Below are 23,975 nucleotides of genomic sequence, written 5' to 3'. Positions count from 1 at the left end.
CAAAATCTGGAAGCAGACAGACTTTACATGAAGGAATGAGAGTGTGGCGGTACTGCTTATACGTAAAACTCATTTAGAAACTTTATTGACTAATGAAGGCACAGTGCAGCCTGAATACTTTGCAGCTGCTTGGATGATATGAAAAAGGGTGCTGCACACAGATGGCGAAGCTAAGAACATTAGAAGTGTGCACTATCACAGTGCTAACACATTGCATGTGTATTGCATGTGGATGGACCATATGTAACAGTCAATCATTGGCCTGCACGTTTTGCTGCATCTGAATGGGTCCTACCCTGCAACAGTAAAACAACCCATTAGACCATGTTTTCCAGTATTACTGTCTTTGCGAGAATTACATTTGAAATCTATCCCCTTCTTGGACGTGGCCGATCAAATTACTTTGTCGAACTGGACAGAGCAAGTTATACAGATATCCTGTGGGGTTCCTCAGGAACTTTCACGAAATAAATTTGCCATCCACATAACATGGTGGAATGCCACTAGCGAAGCTAATTCAGCTTCTTGATGATTAAGCTTTGCAGTGAGAAAATAATTTTCGACAATGTTTACATCTATATGAACTGAGATAGGTCACCTATATATAGAATGGCTAGAAGCAATTCCTCTAGTAGGGGCATTTAGAAACTCTAGAGACATCGCGGATAGATACTTCTCATAAAAGTAAAGTTTTGTGAAACAGTATTTTGTAGAAAGCTTTTATTCGCATTCAGCACCCATTCTCTCATTCAACACATGGCCCGGAAAAAAAAAAGAGGAAAACCCACAAGCAGTTTCACAGGGTAAACACAGAGGGAGAGGGAACGACCCGAGGATGTCACGGGCCTTCTCGGAGAAATGTGAGGATGATTTTGCGCTCGTTCCACGACATGTCCAGCAAAAGAATGGAGAACAATCTCGATGCTGCAGTGTGGCTCGCTGCTGCGTCGATTGTATGTCACAGGATACAGCAGCACGTGACGAGTTGCTCCTCAGATGCCCCTGTTGGGAAGGTCCTTGACCTTGTAGATACGCACCAACCAGTGCTCTGTCGTGTATGCTTCTTCTAGAACATCGAGCTCAAAGTCCTTGTTGCCAATTTCGGCATTGCGTACCCTGTCGTAGCCCGGTGGCTTGCCTGGAAATACGAATAAAATCGGTAAACAGAAACTCTTGATGAAGCCTCTCTACTGAAGCAGCAAATGAAGCAGTGACATCAGCTTTGAAGAAAAAAAAATAGTAGTAGACCAAAGGAGTGCTTCCCTTTAGTCATTACAACTTACACAAACTTTATTTGCTCTTGCTGTCCTTATTCACGATTGCATGGTTAGTTTAACAAACTTTCAAAGTTTTCTCCCTCATCCATGCGATATCCATCACGAACATTAATGTACGCTTTAATGCAGTAATACCAACACATATTTTTCTAGTTATAGCAAGAGCTGTACCATATGCTTACATGTAAAAGGATACCATTTATCAAGTATGAAATCTAGTAAGTACCTCATGGGATATTTCACTTTGACTTCGTGCTAAAGCTTTGACGCGCAAGAAAACGATCTTGTGGCCTAGATATGCTGGTGTTGCTCGAGAAAGCGTAAACTAGAGTGCTGTGTGCATCTATTCTAATTGTGCTAACGCCTAGGCAGCTGCTGCGATAGCGACGACAGTCAGCCACTGTGCTCAAATTGGTTTGTCAAAGCAAGTTATATTATAAGACCTGTCAGGAGCTTGTCAGTATTTCCACTACAGCTTCGCGCATTTCAAACTTCATTTATTACAAAATAACAACTACTCGAATATGTCACATCAGTATTGACGTGACACATTCAACTTCGTCGAATCCTTTATCGTCAAATATGCCCATGCTTGGCAATAAAGAAAAGGAGTGCATTGCTTTGGAACCATGCAGACTTTTTGAAAACTTGTGAAAAACCAACAGGTTGAGCTACAGGAAACTTTCCACCGTGAAACGTACCTGCTTCAGTGTAGACGGAGCCAAAGCGGTAGTAACACATTTTGTACATGAGGCAGTTGAGCAGAACAGGGGAGCCCTCGCGGTCCACGCTGAATTCTCCTGACGGAGTGTAATAGTCCTGCTCCTTGATGTGCTGGCCTCGGTCGGTGCTCCCGCCAATGCGCACCATCCATAAGAACTTGTTGATGTCTGCATCAGGCAAAAGCAATGCAACACACTGCCTTCACATACTACAACAATTTGGCTTTAAATCAGCCATGTACTACTTCATTCAGAGGTTCAGCTGATTAGCTGTTAGGAGATGATTTGAAAAGAATGAGCTTTTTTTAATACTGGGTTGCCTGCAGTGTAATACTATATCAAAGAAATTAAACGTAAGCATGTGATCATTAGGCTTGTGCGAATAGCAAATTTTAGGTTCGAAGCGAATAGTGATTTTGGTCGAATAATTTCGAATCGAATTCGAATAGTATATGTCACATATTATAAAGAAAAATGACCATATTTGTCATGAACCAACCAACCGGCACAATGTTTTAAAATTGTAACAAGGCATGTGCAAATGTCATTCTTGTTGGTTCAAAGGAAGTGGAAGCAACCTTGAATAGTAGCAGGATTTGGCTTTCGGTAGAATGCAGGTGATAACCTGTAAAATATGTGATGTTTTAAAATTTACTCTACTTGGAGCATATAAGCTGGTATAACAAGCTTTTAAACTTAAAAAATGATGAATCGATGTGAGGGTAATCTGTTCATTTAACCTTGAAAGGGGGCTTCGCGGCAGTGCGGACTCTTTCTGGAAAGGTGCATTCACGGCATAGCACTCCTCCACTGCAGTGAAACCACCTTTACAGGGGGGTTACATGCGGACTAATATACACCTATTCGTTCATTTCGAATACTTCGAAATTTCCAATAATTTAAATTCGAATCGAAGCGAATTCGAATACTGTAATATTCGTTCGAATATTCGAAGAGCTCGAATATTCGCACAAGCCTAGTGATCATACATTTTACATTTATTATTCAAACTTGCAGTGCAAGTACAATCAAGAGTGTTGCAATGTTCATGCAGCACATTTGAAACATTTTCATAGGTGTGCTTGGTTTTGAAGTATATCCTTAGCAAGCACTATTGTTCACGCAATGTCTGAAGGGAAAGAGCAGGTACTTTAAGAAAGACTTGCAGAAATGTGCCGAATACTGAGGTGTAACATGCTCATCCTTTTGCAGTCAGGATTGTAGGATAATGGTTTAGGAGGCAGGACAGCAAAATTCTGGGATTTTAGATGCCATAATCATGATCTGATTATGAGTCACACTGTAGTGGGTCACTCTCCGAAATGCCTACCAGGTTTTCTATAGCGCGCACCTGAATCTTGGAGCATGAGCATTTTTGCACCTTGGCCCCACCGAAATGCAAAGACAACAAAAGAAGGGAATGGCAACTGACCGTCTGACGAGTAGCCCGAGAGACCGCCAAAGATGACGAGCACATAGTTGACATCCAGCTCGCGCATAATCTCGTAGGCCCGATCCTCGGGAGAGGCCATGGCCTGGCCAACGCGAGAGATGTGCGTGTTGTTCCAAGTGTTGTTGTCCACTAGGATGGTGCGGTTTGCCATGGCAGTGATTTGGTAGCCGTAGTCCCACCATGACATCACCTTGGCATCCTGCCGTGTGCAGAAAAGTAAGCTGGAGGTCAATGAACATTACACACACGTGCAGAGGAACATTTTTCTCACTTTCCCTAGGAGAGGCAGGGCAGGGCAAGATTGGCAGCGTAATTAAGTGGCCATGTATTGAAGGAGACACACAAGGCAAATCAGTGTTGTAATCAAAATTTGAAGTTTAATGCAAGGTTAGTTCGAGCAGTATGCTGCATGTCTTGAATAAATTCAGCATGAAATTAAACATATATTGTCATGTTCAAGACAAAGGCGAGGTTTACAAGGCAGCGATACAAGGCCCAAGTCCCAAAAGAGGTCGGCACAGCACAGCCAAAAACAAAGGCACTGGCACGAAGACTACTGCGTCTTCGTCTGCCTCTTTCTCGCTGGCTATGCGTCGTGATATTAAAGGGACCGACAACTGCCCAGAACATGAAATGAGATGACTGCACTGATGGAAAGATTGTCCGTCGCATTGACTCAAACCAACCCTGTTTATCTCGTGAGAGGCGGATTTATATTTTTATTTCTTCATTGAAAGTCGCGAAAAATGACCTTTGGCGCCTCTGGCGGCAAAATCATACACGGTCCGATGAAGCCGGTCACGTGACCATTGATTGGTGTATGCGTTCGATGACTTTTCTGTTAGTACTGAAATATTGTTCATTTCTTTATATTAAAAAATATTACTCCATAAAAATGTACATATAGGCCTGCGTTAGTTGTTACGCAACAAAGTGGCGCTGCCTTCGCTTGGCGTAATGATCCCATGCCGCGAAAAGCCATCCATGACACAGGCGCAGGCAACCTTGGTCGCAGGCGCGCACAACGCTGTGAAATTCCAAGAAGGTGTATAAAGCCACATCATCTCATTGTAACAGCTTGCTATTTTCAAAAATGGCTGGAAAGCCCGAAATAGAGGTGGTTAAGCATAGCTACAGTAACTCTTGCGAAAGCAGAACAACGACAGCTTTCACAAGGGCTAGCGGCATTGCTATCAATTCTCAGCGTTGCCGGAGCAAGCCTTCATTCGTGTTTGGAGCCTTTCAGATCGAAAAATACTGCTTATAAAATAACTACGTGCTTTTAGGATAAACCACTGCAGCTACAAACGCTACGAAGGGTAAGCTGCCTGTCGCGCCGTAAAAAGCTGGGTCGAGAAAAATCAGTTGTCGGTCCCTTTAAGGTTTTCAGCCCCTCACAGACCAAGTAGGGTGAGGGGGGGGGGTGATAGTCACCAAGTGACAGCATAAGCAGCAAAGCCTTGCATGGTGAACCGTGCAGTATGTATGATGGCAGAGACCAAAGAGAGAGAGAGAGAGAGAGAGAGGGACAAAGAAAAAAAGAAAGAACACACACACATTTTGAAGACAACACTTAAAGGGACACTAAAGGCAAATATTAAGTCGACGTTGATTGTTGAAATAGCGGTCCAGAAACCTCGTAGTGCTGCTTTTGTGCCAAGGAAGTGCTTATTTTGAAATAAAATCACGTTTTTAGTGGTCCGCATCGCGTTAGCGCGCTTCAAATATCCCGCCTGAAAATACGACTTTCATACGTCACTGCTGCCGTGCCCAACGTTGCCCGCTTTTACTGCGCGGCCGCCGACACTAGTAGCAGCCGAGCGGAAGTAGCGGGACCCACAGTAGCAACAACGGTGCTGCGGCAAAGACTTGCTCGGATGGGCACATTCAAAGCCTTCACCAAGTTGCGGTTGGTCTCGTAATCCTCAGTACGAAAGGGCAGCGAGCACACATGCAGAGGTTTTGACTGTTTAGCACAGTGGCGCAATGGCATGACACTAAGCCACTTCGAGCGTAAGGGTTCATTCCGCGGCACCCAGTGAAAAGACACACCGGTTTCCTTGCTGCAGCACTGGCGTTGTGCACCATTCGGGCATCCGGCAATATCACACGCATGCAGCATTTTGTCGAACTTTCTGTCAGAGCGACTTTCACGAGCGGGCAAAACACGCACGGCAGTACGCGATCCCGAAACTACCACTGAGACGGGCGAGGCGCAGTTCGGCGAAAACGGAACCTTTGAACCACGCGCGCCGTTCCCCATGGCAACGCCACGGAGATTTTGTTTTCCATGAATCAAGCGGAAACGAACAAACAGCATTTTATTACGTCTTTTGATGCTCGGAATGTTCTTTTTTTACTGCTGCTAGTTTGATTACTAGTGATTTATTGTAGGCCGGCTTCCATACGTCGTCGGGATCATTTCGAAAATGTCCCACTCGTGGCGCTCATCATGTGATATATTTAGCTTAATTTCTCGGTAAGTAGGGCACTGCTGTTGATAATATTGCCGTTTTAGAAGTTGTCATAAATTGGGCTTTCACTATGACATAAATTGTTATTTGCCTTTAGTGTCCCTTTAAGGCAATGATAATTGTGCGAGTAAACAGTTCTTTCGGATGGGGCTATGGCGGTTTGAGCCATTGAGGCCAATAAAATTATGGCAGCTTTGCACTAGTGGTGCCAAGCCTGAAGGAAGAACGGAGCTGGGCGGCCCTCCTTGCTTCTCTTTCTTCTTCAATTTCTCTCACTGTTTCTTGCTCTCTATTTCTCTCTTTCATTTGCTTTCTGTCTTGCTCTCTGTTTTTTCTATCTCCTTTTTGGTGTCTGTTACTATTGCTCTCTCTCTATCTTTTTGTCTTCATTCCCTTTATTTGTCTCCACTTTCTCTTTCTATCAATTTCTCTTGCTCTTTCTCTATCTTTATTTTTCTCTCTCTCTCTTTCACTTGTTCCGCATGTGTTTTGGGAGCGAAGTGGAAGATGAAGAAGAGGGCGAAGAGAGCGCGTGCCGGCAGAGTTATTGAGCTCATGATGATCATAGTTCTTTTTACATGACCGACGGAGTTTCTGCTTGCAAAAAAATTTGACTTAATTTTCATTATTTTTTCTTCTCCTCCTCCTCTCTGCTTCTCATCTCCTCTCTTCTCCCTCTCCACTTCGCCTAGCGGAATTTTCATTTAAAGCTCGCACGTACTGTACTCGGCAGCGGGGCTTGCTCAATCCGCCTCTTTCATTTTCCTGTGCTGCCCTCTGCCGTTTTGGTAGGAGTTTGGTAGGGGCCGGGACAACTGGTACTGCCAGAAGCAAAGCCTCCGAGATGAAGAGACATTTCGCGACTTTTCCGCTAGGGATGCGCGCACGCGCAGGGGCGTCGTGAAAAAGACGGATTACTGTGGCGCATACCTTCCAAAGGTTGCCTGTCCACACCGGACAGATTACGCTCGGCATAAACAGCTCCGCCGTTAAAAAGCATGAATTCATTTTTTCTGCACAATTTCAAGATTGCTACCTAGCAACCATGAAATACGGAAAGAGGAGACGCGTCGTTGAGAGGTGCTACAGCAGAATGCGGCCATAATTAGTGCATACCTCTGGGGTGTTGTGTCGCAGCCAGTAGTAGGCCTCACGGAAGTCGTCAAAGATGATGCGTGAGCCGTCGTGGGCTCTCGCCGACAGCACAATGGAGGGCGACGAGTATGCTTCCGAAGTCACCCAGGTGCAGTGCATAGTGTATGATGTCAGGAAGATGCACATCATGGCCACAAAGCCCTGTGCCACCTGAAACACGTACAGCCCCAAAAGCCATTGTCACACAACAAAGTACTATGTGCACCGAGACTCCGAGACTGCAGAGCCATTTTCTGCATAGAGAATTTAAACCCACAAGTTTGAAATAAAATAAATTTTCAGACAATGCAACGCATAATCCTTGAGACACCCAGATTAACTTTGAGTGCATGCAGTTTTTAACTGTGCACACATATCTAAGTAGAAACAGCGTGGGAATCGAACTTGCAGCCTCATGCTCAGCAGCGTAACACCACTGCCACTGAGCCCCACAAAGGGTATACAAACTACATACAGTCGACGTCCGATTTCCCGGACCCTCAAGGGACCGCGAAAACGTCCGGAAAATCGGGCAGTCCGGAAAAACGAATGCACGTAAAAACGCACCTTTTTGATAGGTATTTTTCGCTGACGGAGACGGTCACAGCCGGAATACAAGATTCCCATAGCAATTCAGCCAATGCATCGTTTAGGTGGCTCTGAAAAGAGCCGTTTATAAAAAAAAAAAATACGACGTGGCCGGCACTACCTCATAGGTCAGCACATGGGCGCAAAGAAGTCGCTTATTTTCTTTTGCACGGTCCGCTTGCCCGCGATTATGTCTGCCTCAATTTCAGTCAACGTCATGTTGCCGCTGTACACCAATGACAGTGTCATCAGTGCTCGCGTCAACTCCGAGCTCGTTGGCTGTGTAGGAGCTGGCTCTTCGTTCTCGGTGTCGGAGTCATCGGAATCCTCCGTAACTTGATGAATGATTTCGTCATCGGTCAACTCCGCACATAGCTCGAGGTCTTTGTCAGCGTCGGCGAAGCCCTCAAGGGTTATCTCGGCTGGAATCAACACGCCGCCAGCGCGCAGATCGTCGAAGGCAACGTCCGCGGATGGCAGTTCGTCATCGTGAGCCTACGAGGTGGATTTGTGCGCTTCGAAGGCGCGGACGAAGACGAAGGAGCAGTCGGTGCCATTGCTGTAAACGGCGAATCCGCTCGACGAAAAGCGCAGCACGAAACAGCTAGGAACTCGGTGGATGCTGAAGGTCGGGAAACGTGATCACTGAAGGTAGCGCGCAGCAGCAAACGATCAACCGCAGACACGACCGCAGAGCTGGCACAGCTGACAAAACAACACGTGAAGACGTGAACGAACACAGTGAGGTTTGGCTTGGCTAAGCTACGGCTGGCAACGGATTGACACGTGCGGTTTCGAGGTTACGGCAGGCGCGGTGCGGCGCACACCTGCGATGCGAGTATGGTGGGTTCAAGGATATGAAAATGAAAACAACCAAAATGGCGGCGTCGGTGGCGACTGTGGGTCGGCGGTTAACAGTAAAAAGTCCGGGAAATCGGATGGCGAAGGCTATAAGCGTCCGGAATTTCGGACTTTTTAATACATTGACTCTACGGGGAACTTGACGGTGCCACAGATGAGTCCGGGAAATCAGGCATGTCCGGAATTTCGGGCGTCCGGGAAATCGGACGTCGACTGTATAAGGACTGATGTAGCTTCTACATACACACCCACAAACGTCTGCATATGCAAGCATAGCATGTACTACATATGCATTGTACATATATGTACATAACTAGCATATATCTTATTTAAATAAATAAAGAAAACGCAGTTTTATGTCAAGAAAGAAAAGATATTTTCAAGGATATGAACCTCTAGTGAGAAATCACCGCACTAGTCTGCTCCATTCGCATGAACTGAATTTGCCACTGCGCTCTGTGCAGCCAGCAGTTATCTACATGAAAATAGCACAACACATTGAAGTCTTGTTCAACGTGATCGTTTTCTTTCAGTGACTGCAAGTGCTCACCTCGGTGCGCATGAAGTAGTTGCCCTCATGGCGCTTGCCCTTCTTGTCGGTCGGAGCTGCGTCCATCTGCTTGGAATAAGTGGTGAGCATGGCCGAGACACCAATGCCGGCCAGGATGCACATGACAGGTGCCAGCACCAGCATCAGACGCACCATCACACCCTGCACATACCAGAGGAAAATCTCGTTAAACATCCACAAATGTGAAAATTTGCAGTTTTACACAGAATGCGTGTCAGTGACAACTTATACCTGTAGATACCTGTAGTAAAAGGATCAACAGGTGGACTAGTTTGTAATTCATATTCGTTCAGCGAATTGGGAGCACGGGAACAGACAACGGACGAACGACTCGTGTTGTGTGGTTCTTCCTTTGTCCGTTGTCTGTTCCCACGTTCCCAGTTTGCTAAACTTATACCTGTATCACACAGTGCACTGGTGATCACGCTTAAGGCCAACTGAGATCAAATTTCTTAACAGTGATTGGCTGCCTACTGCAGCTTGCGTAAAAGAGCCAATCACGGTCAAGAAATTCGATCCAGATCAGGTCCAATCGCGGTCAAAAGTGCCTGTGTGACACTGGTATTAGAAGGAAGTAACAGCTCACTACAAATTTAGAAAGTAAGCACAGCAAGCACTGCGCTCTTCATGTGTGCTTCATGTACACCGTGTGCCATAGTAAGCTACAACTTTACAAGGCAGGGGCATTTCCCTGTCAAAGGCAGATGAATATAACCCTGTACCAATGGGCGAGCACTCAGTAATTAAGGGTGCCACTCACGGCGAAGTATATGCTTGTGATGCCGTAGAGGATGATGAAGATGTTTGCATCGGTCAGCTTGCTGAAGCAGAAGTACAGGCCAACCGGAAACATGAAGACGAGCAGCTGCAGATCGAAATAGAAGGAGGACCAAGACGTTGGCTGGTGCTCGGACACGGAGGCAATGATTGGGATGTTGTTCTTGGCGTATGAGGGATCCAGGAGAGAGTAGAAACGTCCAGTCCATGGGGAGATCTCTGAAGCATACTTTTGCTAAGGAATATAAAACTCAGCGTGCAACACTGTGATCACTTAACAAAAACAACTTGCACAACAGTGCTTTTGCCTCTCCATCTCGTCCTTATACATACGTCCTCTCTTGCTCTATCCACCATGTAGGGTAGCAAACTGTACGAGAAGCTTTCTGTCATTTCTTTCTCCTCGGAGCTTCTCTGATGTAATGCTATTTTGTGCCTTGTGTATAAAATAAAATTAAAAAAAAACAATTAATCCCAGCTGCACAAACTCATTGCTTGTGCAAAAAAAAAAGTTACAGTCTGTCGTGGTGTGTTTGCATTCCACAACAAATATCACAGTACCTGCACAGGGCAATAAACTTGGGTAATGTATAACTGACGTCGTGTTACTTATCAGGAAAACAATAAACACAACATAAATGAAAAATAGATGCTCATAACGATGATGATGGTCCCAGTTTTGTACAAGTGCAGCTCAGAATTTGTGAGAGCTCTATACTGCTCTGCCTAAGAAACATTTGATTGCTGCAAAAGATGATACTATTCCTTTAGTCATACATTAGCCTCACAAGTACTCACTAAGGAAGAGTGCACAGACGCATTAGCTAACAATAAACTTTCAAATTAAAGGGGCCCTGCAACACTTCTCAAAGTTGCCATGGAATGGCTTCACTAAAGAAACTTATTGTCTCATGAATCGACCACCGCAAAAATTTTTAGAATCCGTCCAGTACGAGCGGAGTTAAAAAGACTTGTCGCACGCTGTAATTGCTTTCTCTCTTCTCTCGTCGCAACGAAAGCGCTGGAAGCTAAGCAGGGAGGGATGGTACGGGGGAGGAAAGTACGTCACGTGCGCCTCGTGACCTTGAGCACTTTTTCTTCCTTTTTTTCCCTTCAAAAGCGCAGAGTACTTTCAGTGCAATGACGCCCGCGCGCCGTCAAGTGGCAGCCACAATAACTAGTGAGCGTACCATGTTCAAATCAGCTATTGGCATGGAACATGAGTCAGTGACGCAGTGATTTTAAGTACTGTATATTGCCGATTCTAAGTCAACGTTTTTTTCATAAAATGACCATCCAAAGTTCGGGGGTCGACCTATAATTGGAGTCGACCTATACGCGGAATCGTAGAGTCGACTTATCTGTGGGGTCCGACGAAAGGTCGTCGTCCTCGGATTTCCTGCTATTTGACGCATCGATAACATCAGCCCCAGAGGCAGCATAGTCGCGGCAACAGCTATCTCCCAACGCGCGCGTGCGCCGCTTTTGGAGCCGGACATTTTTGCGATCTGCCACGATGATCGCGAAACTATAGCGAAACCACGCGAGGCGAAACTACAGAGCGCGTTTAAAAATCACCGTTGCGCGGCATTAATGCGAACTGCTTGGAAAACACTGTCTCGAAAGCAGCATTTCAAACCTTTGATAGAGGGCGAACGATGCTCTATGAATAAAGAGGAATTTACCTTGAGATGTGCCCTGCAGTTTTGTTTTCATACAATAGAAACGATTCGTTGACGAACCCTTGGCGTCCGTGTGGGCTGGCAACAGTTCGCGGGGAACTAAACCACATGACCAGTCACATGCGCCCACAAGCGTCTTCGCGTCTTTTTGCACTCATGCCTGTTCGCCATTTCTGCATTTCGCTTCGCTTGTGAGCAGTGGTGTGCGCGATTTGCGACGCTGCCAAACGGACGCCAAGATGCCACCGCTATGCCGGCAACAGTACAGTGCTGCTTTCAAGAGGCAAGCGATCCTCTACGCAGAGTCTGAAAGCAACGTTGAAGCAGGGCACAAGTTTGATGTGTCGGAAAAGTGCGTGAGGGAATGGAGAAAACAAAGGACCAAGATCTTCGTGTGCACTGCTACACGCCGTTCCTTTCGCGGACCGAAGTCTGGACGATACCCTGCCGTTGAGGAGGCGGTTCGAGATTGGGTTCACGACCACCGGCACCCGTTCCGACGGCGAGCAGCAGCAGTGGCTCACAGGATGGCAATGACCGTGACTGCGTCCTTCTCTCAAGCGACGACAAGTCGTAAGCAATGTTTCACGGGCCAATAAATGTTTCTTTGCATCACTCCCTCTTCTGAAAAACTTATTGGTGAGCTATGGCCGCAGCATGAGGCTGTGTTCGAAGTCAACTTTTTTTTTCCCCTAAAAGGGGTTGCAAGTTGGGGGGTCGACTTATAATTGGAGTCGACTTATAATCAGCAATGTATGGTAAATAGCATCATTTGTCGAGAGAAGAGGAAGCGATTTTTAGCTGATGTTGAGGATTTATTGTAAATCACAGGCTGCGTGCTGCGCTATGATGTTTGGCTCGCGTGTTCTCGGAGCCTCGACTACCGATAAGCAGCGTTTTCTGACCATGCTGAAAAAGTGTTGAAGGGCCCCGAACAATTTCGCAGGCTGCGTGCAGCTCAAAGCTATACAAATGCCGTAAAAAACTTTCTTCATTGAAACCCTCAATCTGCAATCTATTCTACTGTTGATGAGACTCGCAAGACTCTGTCCTCCTGCAGCTGACAACGGCCTACTCCCCGACACCCTACACAAGGGCACCAAGCATGCTGAACACAAAGTGAACCTCCACACAAATAACAATAACTATTGTTAGGGTTTGACATGCTAAAATCACAATATGATTATGAGAGACAGCGTAGTGGAACGCTCCAGAAATTTTGACCACCTAGGGTTCCTTAACATGCACCCAAATCTAAACACACGAGCCTCTAGCATTCCGCCTCCATCGAAACGCTGCCGCCACAGCTGCATTTCGATCCCGCGGCCTTCGGGTCAGCAGTCAAGTACCATTACCACTAGACCACCGTGGCGGGTAAAGTTCACATACGGCAGAGCTCAGTTGATCCTACCAAAGAACAGAGCATTTTGCAAAGACACGAAGCAAGGATACTGCCGAGGATGGTGAGCACGCCACCCACAGCCAGTGTCACTGTGGCTGTCGCCACTACGACAGTGCGGAAGAGAAGCTCGAAGTGCTCCTTAGGTAGCTTGGAACGCACATAGTCCACAAAGGCATGCAGCTGGCACAGGCCGAACACACCCAAGGCCTGCGTAAGAGAAAAGGCAGGCACGTACTGAGGCTTTGAAACGTTGAAGAAAGAGCGAGTAGGCTAAATATCTAAGAGACAATAAGGACAAAGAAAAAAAAATGTCTTTGGTGTGCTTTTAAATAGAAGGTGAGAACAAGAGCATCACCTTGCAGAGTAAACAAATCATTATTCACTACTGCGAACAGTTGGCAGAACTAAATCTCTTTGCAACGTTGCATTGCAACATTATAAACACAGGTGCCATACAGTTTATTAATAAGCAGACTCGGCCAACTACCATGTGCATTACATTAAAAACCATGTCCATATACATAAAAAAGGTTTTAGTGTCAATGCGACCCATATCACACCACATCTCTGACCTTTGAGATGGCTCTCAATGACTGCTTGCGTCATGTTCTTAAGCTGTGCTGAGGGAAAAGATGCTACACCGTATGACCCCAGATTAGGTTCAAACACCTGACAATCTTTCAAAGAACCTAAGCACAGAAGCATTTTAGCATGACATAAATGTGACTGTTGTGGCCACAATTTCATACCATGACTCAAGGTTGAGGATGGGATTGTTCTTTGAGCAATGCTCTCCACAACAAAGACTATCCACATGCGCATTTTGCCTACTGAGCATTGATGAAAGCGTGATATAAAAAGATGAGAATGTCAGCTCTGGTCAAGGCGCAAGGTCATAAACTGTGATGATGAGCTCTGCTCACTGCATGCGTAAGCTACACCAACTTGGATAGCCAGTTACTTTGGCATTCACAAGTGTTCCACATGCACTCAGAATTGCTCACAATTTCTCAAGATTTGCGATTCTATGGCAATTCATACACTCGGTGTACTTCACAAATCAATGCTACAACGTCATTGACAATGACAATTCACTTTCGTTTTCTGCCATTGCGGTTGCACAACTGGCTGGACTTTTTGATATGCTAGTATCCATTGTATTCTTACAGTGAATAGTTAGAATGTTCTGACATATAAATCATAAATTCTTATATACAGTCGATCCCGGATATATCGAACTCGGATATATCGAATTATTGGCTATATCGAACAGTTGAGAAATCCCCTTGAATTTCCCATGCAAAAGTATGGGGCTGGTGTGCACGTGTATCGAACTCCCGCACAGCGAAACATCCGCTATATCGAACGCTGCCCCGCGCCGAAGCCCAGAAAGTGCATTTTTTCTAACAACTATTGTTCATTTTTCGGCCGCGTTCTTGTAAGTTCCAATCCCTCGTCGCGCGCAGGTGACGAAATTGCGTTGCTCTAGTTCGTTGCGCAGCGCTTGTCAGTTCACCGGTATATTTGACGCGCGGTCCACAAGTTTTAACATATGGGCTAGTGTTTTTCAAAGAGGCTGATTGCCGAGGGCACCAAAATGAGAATTCGAAGTGACTTGGCAGCCTTGTTGTAACGTTTGCATTCCCTTCATTGTCTCTTCGCGCACGATGGCATGCGGGCCCGCAAAGCATGGCCTTCGAGATCCGCAACCTCGTAACGTATTTTTAGTGTTTTCGGTTTTAAAATGGTGATCTCAGAGGCTACGCTTTTTTTCGCATTTCTCGCCAAAGTAGTGGCTGCCGTCTGCAAAGCCAGAAGTGCCATCGGTATCGCCAACATGTCGGCGGTGGAGAAATGTTTCTTCGTGCAGCGTTGTGTCTTGCAGAATGTGTACTTCGCGCTTTGTTCTTGATAAATCGTCATTCGGGAGTCGAACTAAGCATTGTCCCGCTCGTAGCGATGAAAATGATGACCGGTGCTTGGAACGACGTCAAGTAAAGCACCGTCGCGCACTGTTTCCTTACGGGCCTTGGTGCCAGGTGACGACTTCGGGCGCGTCATGACCGCCGACTACGGCGTACGGTGCGTCAGTGAATTTTGCGACTTAGCGTTTCCGGGCGCCGTATTGGACGGGAGCACAGCGAGTGACTTCATCGGTGCAGATAACGACGTAGCTGTTTCTTACTGCATCGATGCCGAGATCATAGCTGACGTTGCCGGTGCTGCGGAAATGGACCCGCGCGGTTTGAAGATGCCAGTCGCCGTTGCCACCGCTAAACCTTTTACCGCGCTACAGAGCTCGCATCAGCGTTCAGCGTCGATCACCGCTGTTGTGGCGGAAGGTGCTGAATTTACTTATTTGGAAAGCTTCAATAATATTGACGATGACTTGATGAATTCACGGCGCGCAAGAAGCAAGACAAGTTGACGGACTTTTTTCATGCGAAATAAAGTGCGCTAACTTGCAAAAGAAGTTCTCGCCTTGTTCTTTAGCATATGTGAGCGAATCGTCATGTTCGCGCTTTTTACGATTTCAAAAAACTGTGTCGAGGCCTGCAGTGCTTTAATTAAAGCCTTACATACGCATATTTCGTATTTCGAATTATCGATATATCGAACTATTTCGCGGTCCCCTTCGAGTTCGATATATCCGGGATCGACTGTACAAGGATGGCTGCAGAGATGTGCTAAGAACCTAGGGAGGTCACTGAACATGAGCTACTTTTGCAACAGTGTCCCTTGAGCTAAATTACGTCCCATAATCTCTGTTTCTTAAGCAAAGCCATTCACCTTCATTCCCTTGCAACCAATTAGGCAACAAAATCAACGATGACACATCAGACTTACCGCCATGTGCTCCGAGGACTGAACAGGTTGGAAACCGACGAACGAGATTTGCATCGACAGCAGAGTACCCAACACGTAGAGCTGGTGTAGGACAGGGAGAAAAAGCAAAGACATAAAGACGAGCTGCACTCAGCATTTCATTTATACACAGACTAAACAGCAAAATAAGCAATGCGGAAGAGCTTACCGTGCTGTAGGCCGTGTAAATGCGGTGCGAAAAGCGTCCTGTGAACATCAGCGCCAAGACGTGAAGTGGGATCAAGTTGATGAGGAACACATAGCCACCCCAGGATGACACCTGTCGAAAAGAATCATCCCCATTATACATGCGCTTCGAGGAAGGAATCTCTTCTTAATTGACTGTGAAGGTTTAGTAGTAAGCTGCCTGTCACAAATAGTCACTAGAACTCTTATCAACCAAGGAAAACGAAAAAGTGAACGCACTTATCACAACTCCTAATAGGCTATCAACAAATATCTATTCTAGTGTATTTTGTAGGGGTGTGCGAATATTCGAAATTTCGAATATTTTTCGAATAGTGTTTGCTATTCGATTCGATTCGCACTGAAATTTTACTATTCGAACTTCTCAAAGACAAATGCAGTCAACGTCCAATTGAAAGTGACCCCTTCAGATTTTTAATATGCTTCACCTCATTACACTCTCGTACTGCGGCAAAGCTGCCTTTCAAGCTCCGTTACGGTCGAACGTAGCCAAGAGACGGTAAGTCCGATTGGAAGTGGTCCCTAGATTTTCAATATGCTTCACCTCATCACACCGCCGTATTGCGGCAAAGCTGCCTTTCAAGCTCCGTTATGGTCGAACTTGGCCAAGAGACAGTCAACGTCCGTTTGGAAGTGGTCCCTAGATTTTCAATATGCTTCACCTCATCACACCCCCGTGTTGCAGCAAAGCTGCCTTTCACGCTCCGCTACTGTCGCAAATGTATCAAGAAAACGCTGGTTCCAATATGGAGATGAAAGATGTGGCAGAGTTGGGGGCTCAATTAATGCTGTTTTGGACCTGAAATTTGGGCAGGAAGTCCAAACAAAAGTCACTGTTTCGCCGCAACGGCGAAGCAATGATTGCGATAGCAATAAATTGTAATGTAACGCGAAGAACGGAAAGCAGCTCGAAATTGCCAGCGCATCGCTCGAGCCCAAAGGACGCACGAAAAGAACGCACACAGGACGAGCGCGAACTAATGCGTCGCAGCTCGACACTTGAAGCGCACTGCTCAAACATAAAGCAGGATGCACGAAACAAAACGAACAGGTACACACAAGACGAGCGCGAACTAATTGTCACAGTTGTTACTTATTTCTGTTTGAACAGCGCGCTACTTTAGCAAACGCGGCCGCTGCAGCGAGCGAAGCGAAGCACCCCACCGGCCGCCCCTTCTTTCCTTGAGATAAGCGCACGAAAGCGGCGACGCCCTGTAGAGCGAACAGCAACGGCGTTCGCAGGGGCGGGGCGATGATCTTTAAAGCGCGCAACACGCGCGCACGTCGCGCCATGTATGTGGCCACTAAGAAAGCATGCTGAATTACGTGGTGTATATAAATAGCACGCCGTTAGCCGGCTGAGAGATGGTGCTGTCGTGGCCTAACGTCTAACGCGGCGGGCTGGAAAGCGAGAGGTCGCCCGTTCGATTCCGTGCGTCGGAAAGAATTTCTTAATTATTTTTCTTTGTGGCCTTTCTATATATATACATACTTATAGATATACGGTGAATGATGGCGACGGGGACGGACATTTTCCAGCCGAGACTGTCCATATAATTGCTATCGCAATAAAATCGCACACCGGTTTTTTTTTTTTAGCATAAAAAATTTCAGATGTTCTTATATATCGACGTCTACGAGGCAGATTTGGAACTCCGGACTTGAAGGGAGCACACTCTTGTCTGCCACATCAGTTGGGCTTCCACAGAAGTTGAAAGAGGAGGGGAGGCTGAGGAAATGGCACCTCTGCCTATCACGTGTTAAGTGTTGTCGGCAACACTTTGGCTGCACCAAATCATGTACATAAATACAATTCGGCCTCTACATTGCCTCATTCTTGATAAGAAAGACAACTATGAAATATGACCCCACCAGCGCTTCATCAACCTAGCGAAAAGAAACACTTTCATGTTGCTATCTCACAAGAACACACTTAGGGATTCTTTGCAACTTTTTCTGTAATTTCACTTCGAATTATTCGAAAAATTTTTGTGAAATATTCGAAAATTATTCGATTCGCACTCAATCTTTATTATTCGAATTCGCTTCGCACCCAAAATTTTGCTATTCGCACAGCTCTAGTATTTTGGTATATCTTGGAACATAATCAAAACTAAAAAATAACTGCTTCAAACACAGGCCCTCCATAGTAAACTTGTTATGCTTTTATTCTGCCTGTTAGCAGACCTCATGTCACACTTTCAGTGCAGCAGTGATATCAGTGTTTATATCCTCTTAATTTCTATCAACGTTAATGTATTATGTGATGTCCACATGCAGGACAGTCACGGTTAAAATCTGAAAGGCCTGGTTGAGGCCTTGGCTTCATCCTTTGTAATAAAAGAAGATAAAACCTCAGTTCACTTGACCTGGCTGTGCAAGATTCTACAGTTATGAGAGCGCCAGAGAAAGGTAAGACATGAGGCACCAGCAGGGGCTACTGAAAACACAAGGAGTGGCTCTGCTGCCAGCTGCAGTGATATTGACAACTAAAACATAGCACTAAATTACATGACATGTAACTGCGGCCCCCTTAACCTTGGCTTCTTAAAATCACACACCAAGAAATCTAGCCTAAAAACTCAATGCAATTGTATAAAACCATCAAGGTCATTTCAGGTTGCATGCTCTGGCTAGCAATCGTAAAAGCACTTACGGTCAACAACCATTGGCTCAGCTCACCATGTAAAAGTAGGCAAGCCCACAGAGGGCGGCCCAGAATATCGCCCCTGTCTTGACAGCTTTGATCCACATGTAATAGGTCAGAAGCATGCAGAAGATGGCAATGCCTTCGTTGTCATAGGACCCGGCGACCGATCGAGAGATGTAGCCGGGGACGATGGATATCATAGCAGCGGCCATCAGGCCAGCAGCAGTGTCCTGCGAAAGAACACCGATCAGTCAGTGAAATTAGAAAGCCAAACAAAAGTGCTTTCCATCTGAGAAAATCCTTTGGCGATCCCAAGGCACCGAGACTGCCAAATAAAGTTGTCTACATCATCATTAGTCTTACAGCAGTGTGACATGCCTGTAATGTGAACACTCCTAGAAGAACATCGTTAGGCCTTCTCTACGAGTAAATATTAGTGACAAACCTTCTGGAAACATAGAAGTTCAAGAACAAGGCTTTAGAGGGCACATTACGGGGTTCCCTTCTACACAAACACCAGTTACACCCTGTCTAGCCCAATGACTACATGTTCTCTGAGCACCCTTCAAAATGATTTGGACAGATTCAATTTTAATTCTGCATAACTCTTATACTGTAGAATGTTACAGTGTGACTGCAGTGAGGGTGATCCAACTCACCTTGAGTTCCTTTGTTAGCAGAAATGTTACGAGGGTCGTCAGACTTGAGAAAAACGGAGCCAAGAAGACACACACATTGCGAATGTCCACTGTAATGTGCAGAAACTGCAATGCATGGTACAGAGCTGCTGATGTCACCATCAATCCTGCAAATGTTAAGAGAGGCAATGTGATGTACGCACAGAAAGACTCAGAGAAAAAAATAACATAATCATAAGATGAGCAACAAAGACTGCTCCTACATTAGCATTATCTTTCAATCGTGTAGGTTTCTGCAATGAGCTCTGCCACTTCAAAAAGCGTTGTGTAATCAATGTACATTAACCCTGTCCTGCAGGAAATTAACATTGTGCCGTATTTGCCATAATCGTGGCACATACGACGACACGGTTTTTGATTCAAGCAGACAATGATACTGAGAAAAACTACACACAACGCCTCTAATAGCGGCAATTGCCGCCTTCTGTTCAAAACTGCAACTAGAAGAAAGCTTACAAGTATATCTGTCATAAGTTCATGCTGTGAGGTATTTTTCTCTTGGCGGCCACACTTGCCATCGACTATACTGGTACAGGTTTCGCTGATGACTATATTCATCAACAATAAAAAAAAGGGGGGGGGTGGTGTCCTTGTGAGCAATGTTTAGAAATGTGCTTTGCATTGTAAGGCAGTGCATCATCAGCGCAATGACCAAATGTGCTTTTAATCATATTCCGAAGTTTCAAAAATTAAACTTAACCACTGCATGATGTAAGTAAAATAACATCACTGGCAAACTTCTCCAAAAAGAGCCATATCAAGTGATCGGGAGATATTACCTATTCCTTTTGTAACTAACTGCACACTTCAAGAAAGCTTCAGCTATTGATCAACAAGGCTTATCCCACACTGCTGCCACATTCAAAGGGCTGCCACAAAAAGCATCCAGAAATTAGAAATTACCGGGATAGATTGTGCCGCCAATGATCCTTCCCAGAGGGTACCAGGCCCGGTCATCAAACCAGTTGTGAAAGCGGTAGAAGCCTTCCTCAGCGAGGTAGCGTGTGGTGCGGTAGTTGAAGTACGGATCGAATTCGTGAATTACGCTTTCGAAGCGTAGTACAGAGAAGAGCCGGCAGACAAATGCTGAAAGAAGGATAAATGTAATGCAGTAAGAAAGCTGCTTGAGGACAATACGTCATATGTTTTCAAGAAGCTGACACTATTCAGTGTCGTCTTCTTGGCAAACTAGAGTCCCACTGGAATAAAGTGCAAACACATGAAAGTGAACTAGAAGCCCAGTTTCCATTTCGAAATTCCCCACTGAGCACAAAACAAGAATGATTCATTTCCAGAGGCACAGTTCTGCAGCCAGATTGTACTTGGCACATGGTTACGCACCAATCGCAAAACAAACTTCAAAGTAATCAGGTGGAGGAAGTGATCCCAATTTCTTTTCATTCAGTTTGCATTTTGGAATAACAGTACAATGCATTTCTGTTAATGTGTGAACTGTGTAAATTATAATGTTGCCCAGAATAGATGCAGTGCAGAATGATGCAGTGTCAAAACATGCACACCTGGGACTACATTAATTCCCGAAGTACTGCTAAGCTGTTTATGAAGAACAATATGCACTTTTATATTTATGAAAGTTCCACCTCATGGATATGTAAGTAATAGCTCTTAGACTAAACCTCCTTTTTGGTGTGACCATCTCACTGCAAGAAATCCAAGTGTGGACTTGAATGTACAGACCTATTTGCCAACTTATTTTCTCAACAAATCTTGTCAGAACAAAGTAAAAAACTTTACTCTAGTGAACACATGTCCAATGCACTCACGCACTAAAGACTAAGCTCAAGTATGCCAGATCTCGGTGCACAAAGCCGTGGCATTCATTCCTTTAACAGCCAGCAGCCCCAGTTCTGAAAGAGCCACCATATTCGACCCAAGACTTTCGTACAGCTCCCCGTCGTCATTGTTAAAGCTATTTCCTGAGGCCAACTAGCTTTTCATTGTCTCCTTTAACTCAGAGACACAACAGCATTGTTGACGAATGATGTCATTTTTTAAACTAGAGTAAAACGAAAATGAGCCAAACAATACCGCCTATTGTTCAAATTGAGTACACTCAAGACTTCACATGCCAGCTCAGTACCTTATAAATGAACATAGAGCTGTGAAGGAACACGAAACATATTCATGAAATTTAGTTCAAGAGTACAATGTTTTCATGCCCTTACAGTATTTTCTCAAAAGCTTGAGAAATGTGTACTGGTTAGAAATTTCATTCTGTAGTTTTATGTGCCAAAACTACAATATGGCCATGATGCGTGCTGTAGCGGGTGACTGTAGATTAATTCTGACAACCTGGGGCTCTCTTAACACGCACCCAAAACCTAGGACACTGGTGTTTTTGCATTCCGACCTCACTGAAATGCATTCGCCGTGGCCGGGAATCAAGTCCATGTTTTTGAGCTCAGCAGTGCAACACTTTAGCCACTAAGCTGCCATGGAGGAATAGTGCATTGTGGAGCAGAGCTCTAAGACTGTACAGAAAAGGGACAAACAGATAAAGCCACCAATCTAATACCGATGTCGCACAGTCACTTCTGATCGTGATTGAACCTGGTCCCGACTAATTTCTTGATCGTGATTGACTTCTTTATGCAAGCTGCAGATGGGAGCCAATTACTGTTGAAAGATGCGATTCTGATCAGGCATAATCGCAATCAGCAGTGCACCGTATGACACCGGGACAACATTCCTCATGCATTTGAACACATGCTCACAACAAGCACTCACTGCAAAAGTGAATTCTAACCTCCAGAAAGTTGGTAACTCATAAACATGGCGATAGTGCTATTGAAATTTTCATATTTAATTGATTAACCTTTATGCAAAGTGCACAGGTACCAAAGTTTCACGTGGGCTGCTACACATTTTAAACATCTTCCTTAATGGATGTAGGCGTTAGAGCAGCATGCAAGCGTTGTCATATGTTTTTGGATTTCATAGCACCTTACTGAATGTCGCCTAATTTGCAAATTTTACTTCATTAAGGGTACAGTGGTTTCCTCTGCTTGCAAACAGCCCACCACATCACATGCCAACACGTTACTCACACAGCACAGCTGCCATTGAGAGTATGGACATCTTGAGTAGCGTCTCCTGCTTTTCGGGGTTCATCCGGGACCACCATGACGCTCTCTTGTACTGGACGGGGCTTGCAGTTGACATGTTGAGCCCGAGCCTGCGGTGCCAAGGGAACGTGTACAAGCACTCGGCTTCCGGTAGCGCCACGTTCACTGCATCTAGCGACGTCTTATCTCCGGCGCGGGATATCAATCGTGCAACGTGGTGACGCTCGCAAGGCGTTCTCTATTCTCCTCTGCTTCGCCTGTTTCAAAAGTTTCCCTGAACCCTTCATAGAACACCGAACAGCAACGAACTTCAAACGTAGCACATTGGTATCACGCGCGATCGAGTTCCACGCCTCCAGCGTTTCAGCACACATCATTGCACGCTCGAATCGTGCACCGCGTTAATCTCGATTTTCTCAACAGCGCGTGTGTTAAGAAAGGTTCGATTTAGAAATGCTACGTCGAGAAACAGATTGGCGGACAGCTGCCTTTTCACACACACGTTAGCTATGAAACTACCACGACAACCACGATCCTGCGTAAATATAACGATAGAGTTGCATCCGAGAATTAAGGGCCGTTTGATTTCCAAACACAGCCCCCATAATCGGAGCGGTTTGATTGTCAAGAGCAGCGTGTACGTGTCAAACAAGTTTAAACCTTTCTAGACGCCGGCAACCAAAAGCAAAAACAACCGCCCAACCGGCATCGTCAACACCTACCACCGCACTGAAACTCGTCAACGCCAACGACTAAAGTTTAAATCGGGCGCTCTTACGGGAGTTGAACGTGAAAACTTTGTGTTCACACAAGCACATCAGTTGCCGACGCGTATTTGCAAATTAAAACCTCGTAAGATGAGCTCACCTAGGCCTAAACAAGTGGCGACCGTGTCAACAGGTTTCTCTTGACGGTCAGTCAAGAGACGAGTTTCTCCGTTTTCCTTTTTTCAGTGGTCGCCGTGTACACCTGCTGATGGTTGTTCGATCTTCGCCTCATCTAAAATAACGGCGGTAAGATGGAAGGCTTCACCATAATAAGCCGGGCGCACCGCGCTGTCGCTATCGCCCACTTCAAAGCCGGTGAAAAATCGCCGACAACGCTACACACGCAGCTACACGTGGCAAACATTGGGACGGGGTAACGGCCGGCGACGGCTTACAAATCGGCTGCAAGACAAATCGGCTCTTTTGTCTACTTTTGTCTACGCCACCACAACGCCACTGTGCCTTTGTGCATTGTCCAGTTGCGTTACACGAATGTAAAGCACAATGCATTGAGGTTATTGAATAAATCAACCGCAGTCATTCGTATGAATAAACTGCGAGCTGCCCACGGTCACTTCTCGAGGGCAGTTTAATTTCGTAACGCTGTGATCACTGGAGCGGACCGTTCAAAGGCGTAACCGGTTATGTTCGAGGTAACTAAAGTTTTTCAAGGGCAGTATCGAAGAACACATCCACGAGCAGGCAGTGTAACGACGAAAATGACACCTTGGCTTTCGCTAGCGTGAAAACACACGCGCCCA

General features: G+C 45.6%; 2 protein-coding genes across 3 annotated transcripts in view; both read right to left on the bottom strand.

The window, feature by feature from the left end:
* Window positions 1-23,975, bottom strand: part of LOC119383078 (sodium/potassium-transporting ATPase subunit beta-2-like) — a 388,376-nt gene that overhangs the window by 73,132 nt on the left and 291,269 nt on the right. The window lies entirely within an intron of this gene.
* LOC119383073 (dolichyl-diphosphooligosaccharide--protein glycosyltransferase subunit STT3A) lies at window positions 704-23,594 on the bottom strand. 2 transcript variants are annotated; one of them, XM_037651067.2, is made up of 14 exons: window positions 23,315-23,594; window positions 22,430-22,557; window positions 20,265-20,447; window positions 19,323-19,468; window positions 18,696-18,893; window positions 15,976-16,086; window positions 15,789-15,869; window positions 12,992-13,148; window positions 9,841-10,076; window positions 9,060-9,221; window positions 7,043-7,231; window positions 3,432-3,651; window positions 1,979-2,167; window positions 704-1,138 (listed from the first exon to the last, which is right to left on the bottom strand). In XM_037651067.2, exons 2-14 carry the CDS (start codon window positions 22,542-22,544, stop codon window positions 993-995), a joined length of 2,133 nt encoding a protein of 710 aa, XP_037506995.1. In that variant the 5' UTR covers window positions 22,545-22,557; window positions 23,315-23,594; the 3' UTR covers window positions 704-992. The 2 variants fall into 2 exon arrangements, with proteins under 2 accessions (XP_037506995.1, XP_049268366.1); XM_049412409.1 differs by having other exon boundaries at window positions 22,430-22,612; window positions 23,315-23,562.

Source organism: Rhipicephalus sanguineus, chromosome 2, assembly GCF_013339695.2.
Source record: "Rhipicephalus sanguineus isolate Rsan-2018 chromosome 2, BIME_Rsan_1.4, whole genome shotgun sequence".
NCBI lineage: Eukaryota > Metazoa > Arthropoda > Arachnida > Ixodida > Ixodidae > Rhipicephalus > Rhipicephalus sanguineus.
Note: the sequence above shows the minus strand (reverse complement) of the source record. Positions and strands in the feature narration are given on the sequence as shown.

What these genes read in the sequence shown, in the direction of transcription:
- LOC119383073 (XM_037651067.2), bottom strand. Translation starts at nt 22,544, where the DNA reads ATGTCAACTGCAAGCCCCGTCCAGTACAAGAGAGCGTCATGGTGGTCC. An exon ending in TCACAAGCATATACTTCGCC is followed by an intron (nt 9,222 to 9,840) that starts GTGAGTGGCACC and finishes TGGTATGTGCAG; the next exon opens with GGTGTGATGGTGCGTCTGAT. An exon ending in CTCGGGCTACTCGTCAGACG is followed by an intron (nt 2,168 to 3,431) that starts GTCAGTTGCCAT and finishes TGCCTGATGCAG; the next exon opens with ACATCAACAAGTTCTTATGG.